At 49.1% G+C, this 6,064-nt stretch overlaps 3 protein-coding genes across 3 annotated transcripts; all 3 read right to left on the reverse strand.

Moving 5' to 3' along the window:
• Positions 1-867: 867 nt before the first annotated feature.
• Positions 868-2,346, reverse strand: TEOVI_000868700 (uncharacterized protein; the record flags this gene model as incomplete). The annotated part of the gene is made up of 1 exon (XM_067222492.1): positions 868-2,346. One exon carries the CDS (start codon positions 2,344-2,346, stop codon positions 868-870), a length of 1,479 nt encoding a protein of 492 aa, XP_067078593.1.
• Positions 2,347-2,740: 394 nt separating this feature from the next.
• Positions 2,741-3,187, reverse strand: TEOVI_000868800 (uncharacterized protein; the record flags this gene model as incomplete). Its single annotated transcript, XM_067222493.1, has 1 exon — positions 2,741-3,187. One exon carries the CDS (start codon positions 3,185-3,187, stop codon positions 2,741-2,743), a length of 447 nt encoding a protein of 148 aa, XP_067078594.1.
• A 922-nt stretch (positions 3,188-4,109) lies between these two features.
• TEOVI_000868900 (protein farnesyltransferase alpha subunit, putative) lies at positions 4,110-5,948 on the reverse strand (the record flags this gene model as incomplete). Its single annotated transcript, XM_067222494.1, has 1 exon — positions 4,110-5,948. The coding sequence occupies one exon, from the start codon at positions 5,946-5,948 to the stop codon at positions 4,110-4,112; it is 1,839 nt and encodes a 612-aa protein (XP_067078595.1).
• Between the last annotated feature and the right edge of the window lie 116 nt (positions 5,949-6,064).

The following is a 6,064-nucleotide window of genomic DNA, read 5'->3' on the forward strand; positions in this document are numbered from 1 at the left end:
CATAACCCAAAGGAGGTGGCATAATAACGCAGCCTCTATCTCAGGCATTGTCAATGTGCTACGCGTATTAGTGTAACGCAAGAAAAGCACCAGAATCAAGGCCTTCCAACGTGTAATTCCCGTGTACCTTGTCCAGCTGTTCGCTCCGTATATAAGTTTTTATGAACTGCACATCCTTTTCCATCCAGATAGGTGTGGAAGGCGGTGAATTACAGCGCGGGAACACTTTTGCGGTATTCCCTCCGCACATGTTCCTTAACAATGCCTACACACACATACATGCACACACACGCTAAGACGTGAACCGAACTAAAGCAAGCAAACACATGGGGGAGAGGGAAAGACAAAAAAAGAAACGAATGTAAATGCGTACATGAAGTGCGGTTGAACAAGGTCGCATGTAGAAAGGGATACGTATACATACGCCGTCACGTATTTTAGGGCTTGTTACAAACACTTTGCCCCACCGCATTAACGCTGTCGGTAGCAGCACATTCACGAACGCCGTGTTAGTGTGTGTGTGTGTGTGTGGGAAGGGAAGCCTAAAAAGCAGTTGAGAGAGCATGCTGGTAGCAGATTTGATGTACCTTGTAATAATACGTACACATAAGCCAGCTGCGTATTCGTACAAGACAAAAAAAACGGAAGGGAAACCGCGTGCAAGGTGTTGATAACACATTCCTTCCTTTACCCGCCGTCACACCATGGACACATGGCAAGGCAAAGTGCTCGATCACAGCATATGAAGGATACTAATGTTGTTGTTGCTGTCGTTGGTGTTCGTGAACGAATGATGCCTAAACAGACAAATAAAGAAATATACAAACTCATTTATTAGAGGTTTCTACAACTACAAGGTGTTCTTGCCTACCGCTGCTCGCGATTTTCGTATGCCCAAAATGAAAGACAGTCAATCAAAAGAGCTACGAAAAGCCCCGCCTGTGGGGCCTTAACAAACTCTTCCCGCGTGATGCGTAGGGGCTCTGCGGTTGGAATGAGATCAAACACCTCCTGCACGACCGTCTCCCGCGATGGCATCTCCAGCCCGGCTTCAACCAGTTTGGAATGAGTTTCCCTAAAAAAAGAGTTGACGTGAACAGGTCTCAGGACGCCGCAACCCTCAATGTCTAGTATATTCCAGAAGAAAAGCGGTCGCTGACAGGCGGGGAGAAATTCCACGGCTATAACAAAGTCAACAAACTTCCTAAAATCTAACTCAGAACACGCCATCATTACGCTTGTTTCGAAGAATCTGTCAATGAAAAGAGAAGAAAGCGGGCCGACGCCGCGAGGGAGACCGTCATCTCTTACGGTGGGGAGGCCCTTTTTGTAAAGCTTCATGTTCGCAGCATTGAGAGTGCCTTGGTTGCGCGTGTCGAGGAGCAGAAACTTGTCATACAAGTGTGAGGTAATGGCTGCACTAAACCAATTGCGTGGCAGGTCTTCACGCATCAACTGTAAACTCACCCATTCATCCATTAGAGGGCTCTGCAAAAGTGCGTCAATGCGTATGGTGCCTCTCATACCAGGATCTAGAGCCCAAAATATGCGCCGACTCACTGCACAACAGTAAAAAGGTAAAATGTCGTTGCTGATGTCGCGGAGTGCATCAACTCGCGACACCAAATCCCGTACATAGCTCTCGAGCTCATCTTCCGTGAGGCGCCCATCATTGTTGGTATCCCACATGAGGAGCTCAGCCTCACATTTGACGAGTGACACCTGCTTTGCGAACCGTTGGTAAATATGTGCCACTTCCACGCCACCCGCATGAGAACGTGGACATGAAAGAAACAACTGCAACGACGGACGGGGCCTCTTTGCCACACCAACGTACATCACTTCATCCAACGGAGTGGTGTCGACGGGGCACTCCTGCTGGGCTGAGCGAACCGATATTTCCCGACACGGTGAAGTCTTGGGAGTTGGTTCGAAACGCTGCCCTTGCCAAACCTTAAGTTTGTTCATGATTTCTGTGAATTCCGAGATAGTAACCGTTTGCTTCGATTTATCTGCGGTGAGCAGTGACCACAGTTTTACCTGCATCTCGTCCAGTTGCTCAATATCTCTAAAGCGGAGATTGAGCTCAAACGCTTTGCTGGTGACTCTCAAGTGCTGCAACACATCCTCGGCGGAGGGATCACGTGTGCGGAGGTAAATTGCAGGGATGAATGATTTTTCTTCCGCCCTCCACGCCTTCTGCGCCTCCTTATTGATTCGTGCAACCTCCTGCCTCCGTGAATCGTCATCCACATCGCCAGACGTCGACGCATTGTTTGCCGCCCGCTTAAATGCCTTCACTAGCGCGGGATCCACCGTTGGTAACCCCTGTGATAGTGCCAACATCACCCACCTGCACTAATACAACTCAGCTACTTCACACGTCTCCACCCCGCTGATAAGGCAGGGGGGGGGGGAAAGTAATATCGACACACCAAAACCAAAATGGCGTCAAGTGAACGCTGTCCGTCAAAAGGCTAACGGTAAGGATGAAGTGGTAGAGAAAGGGACCGGTTTTGTCATTGCCATTCACAGTGTTACTTTTAGAGATAGGTGAAAATGTTTCCTCCGAAAAAGAAAAAAAAAGAAGATCCCACACACTACCGCACAACCCTGGGAGAGGCGAATACCAAAATGCACCCGCCTTGTCATCCACATGAAATAACCAACATCACCCCTAGGAGGGGTTCCATTCACCCACATTTCAGCCCACGCTCCAGAGGTTATCGCACACATTCCATCAAATCGCGATCCACTTCAATGAGCATCGCTCTTCGGCGTGTTTCCTCAGAAACTCATGCGTTCGCTCAGCACAGATTCGATCCACGTATTCTCGTAGGAAGAATGGCGCCACCGCTGTAATGGGTATGAACAACAGTAACTGCCTTCGGAACAGATATTTCGTCCTCTCACGCTCCGCAGCAAGTCGTTGGAGTTGTTTTTGTGTTGCCACAACTGCTTCATCTGAGGCCCTACACCACGCCTGCAGTTCACTCACGTATTGATTAACATACGCGCCATACGGTGTGCCTACAACAGCGGTAGGAGCTATGCATCTAAGCGGTACGATGTTTGATGGCTGGTAGTACATTGTCTGTGCTGCAGCTGTTCTTTGAACCCGCAACAATTTGTTTGCTCTCGCCCATATATCTTTTCGCAACGCGAGGAGTGAACCCCCTAATGCCATCCTACAGTACGCAAACGATGAATGGATATCAAAGAGAGAGGGGAGAAAAAGGAGAGAGGAAAAAAACAACAACAACAGAAAATTCCCCTCTCCCCAAACAAAGCAAACCCACACTGCAGTGTTTACACGTAACTACATGTGTAATATGTTCGTCACAGAGGTGACATAAAGATCGCTCATCATAAAGTCGTAGAAGTTACAATGCATTTCCCATCAGTTGCACGAACTTGGGTGTGTACTAAGCCGATACCAAGAAAGGGGAAATGGACGGGTAGAGGAGGTGTGTGTGTGTGTGTGGAGGGAGGCAATCAGAGTTGTGTTAAGCTTTGATTCATCGTTTCACATCAGAAAAATAGATGCGTAAAATTTGGCATTTGGACATCATAGAAGCTTTGGAACTACTACGGAGCATATTTTTTCCTTTTTTTTTCTCGTGCAGGAAGTGAGCTTTGGTATTCAGCAGCTAAACTAACATGTGACAACCAATGAGCAGCCGAAAGGAGCAAGGTTCTCGTGCTACATTGTAAGATGTTACCGTGCCCCGCGTTCATTTCCCCATCGAGTTTCACGACGGCTTGCATATTCGCTTCGAACACATCAAAGAGTGAAGACCTCCCGCCCTAAAAACGATAAGAGGAAAGAGAGACCAAGCAATAGAAACAAAAAAAATAGGGCAAAGATAGCTTACGCACGCATGTGCCTCTAGGAACAGGAAATAACAGGTGGGGACGTGCTAAGACCGCGTAACATTTCGTTCCGCTTCTTACTTACAGTGAGTGCAGCTGTTCCCGGAATGGGGAGTCACGAGAAAAGGTAACAAAGCGACTACGGAGAACGCGTTTGGAGAAACAAACTTCGGGGTTGCGCAACCCCGCAAAACTGTAACCGAAACGCGCTTTTAGGTATCCGCACGGGTTCGCTTTCAAACATAGTCCCGGTTCATAACGATATTCATCTCATGCTTCCAATATTTCCTTCTTATGTCATCTTCAACGAATAGACGCCGTGCCAGCCGCAGTGCCTGGAGCTCAGCTTCCAGGAAGAACTTTACACAGTCGTCCGATTGCTGTTGCGCAAGTGCAGCGGCCTCCGCATCCCCCCCAGCGTAAACTTCTGGTGGAAGAGCGGCGGCCACATTCTCCCTATCACTCACTGTAAAGTAACAACGCCACATGTACTCAAGTATCGTAAACAAACAACGGTAACGTGCCGTGTACACTTGATGTGTATTGTCCAGCAAAAACTGAGAGCGACGTTTGCGAATAACGGAGATTGTCGCATCGTCGCGTCCCTCCCCGCCACTGCGGAACTCTTCTGCACGTGGCGTTATGACGTCGCTCAATACATTCACTTGACATAAGAGGAGGCGGAAGGTTTCAAGGAATGCTCCCCACCGGAGTTTGTCCCGTAAATTCATGTGACGAAGAGATGAGGAGCCCGCAACTTGGATGATCTCATCATCACGGAGGAAAACGTGTGGTGCATCTTCGTGTGAGGATAGACATAGATGAATTGCAACAGCTTGGTGCAAAACAGCAACGCAGCGTGCATGCACAAATGACGATTCGTTGCAGGGCTCGTAGGCACACCATTGAAGGGCGTAAAACATTTCACATTCGCACAGCCGTTTCAGTATCAACTTCGCCTCTTCCGTCTGTTGTGGCGGGATCACACGAATTAGTGGCACGATGAGGTCATGTTCAAATACGTAAAAACGATGGCACCATGCTGAGTTGTTCATGCAATCATGCAAAATGCGTTTCGCTGTACTCGTGAGCTCATCACTCAAGGGGCATTCCGGGATGATGGGCTGCAAGCACTTGTGTAGCCAATCTTCTTCTACCGTAAACGACCGAAAGGGTGCGGCGTGCAGTTCACTGTGTTTATCTTCAGTACCCTGATCTCCGCCTAATAATGAGTCCCACGAAGGTGGGTGGAGTAGGAAGGGAAACGAATGCACGAACCACGACCGGTACAACCATGCGTGATAGTTTTTGCTATCATCGTCCAATGCGGCGTCGCAAAATACCCGCTCATCGATGTCAGAAAACTGCATGTTATGACAAGTAAGAAGGTAACCGTCGAAAGCGCTTCGTGACCCCGTTACTGCGGAGTTTGCATGCATTAGAGCCTCTCGCAGCATTTCCCCCCGATGATGCCACGCTTGGAAGTTTTTGGGATTCATCAACGCAAAGCGCTCCATTGCCTTCAGCTCCCAACGTATCGCCCTCCACACGCTGTACTCCCCCGTTGGGCCCTGCACGTCGCATTGCGCCGGCAGCCACTCCTGAATGACCTTCGCAAGACTGTCACTCTTGTCGCCACAACATTGCTGGCCATTTTCCGCCATAAATGCATCTCGTGTGGATGTGAGAAGTCTCGAGGGCTGAAGAAAAACGTCGCGCCGGTCCTTCCATGCGGAATAGTGCGATGCGTTTTGCTGAATCACAAATGATGTCAGAAGCAGCCACTGCGGCGTGGAGGGACCAACGCGGGTACCCTTGAAGGTTACGCCAACGGCTCTATAAATTCCCATCACGTAATCGAACTTCTTCGAGAAGACGGCGGGAGTCATGTTGGGGTGTTTTATCAAAGGGGTCTCCTCTTTTGGGGTAACGCCTGGGAAGAGGGCCTGCAGCGCATTAATATCGGAAAGCAGCGCCAACTTCTCATCTTCTGAGTTCAATGATGACGACGAGTAAGTGGATGGTAGCGATGATGATTGGCGGCTTTCTTCACTACGCACCGCGCTCTTATTCATTTTGTGGCTGCACCTGTAGGTCCCAGAGGGAGTCCAGCGTCCCTCTTCTGCAAGTTTCTTTCCCTAAATAAATAAAGTACCAGCAACAAAAGAAAGGATTGGGGAGAGGGGGGGGG

This window comes from Trypanosoma equiperdum (assembly GCF_001457755.1).
Source record: "Trypanosoma equiperdum strain OVI genome assembly, contig: ctg_1639, whole genome shotgun sequence".
NCBI lineage: Eukaryota > Euglenozoa > Kinetoplastea > Trypanosomatida > Trypanosomatidae > Trypanosoma > Trypanosoma equiperdum.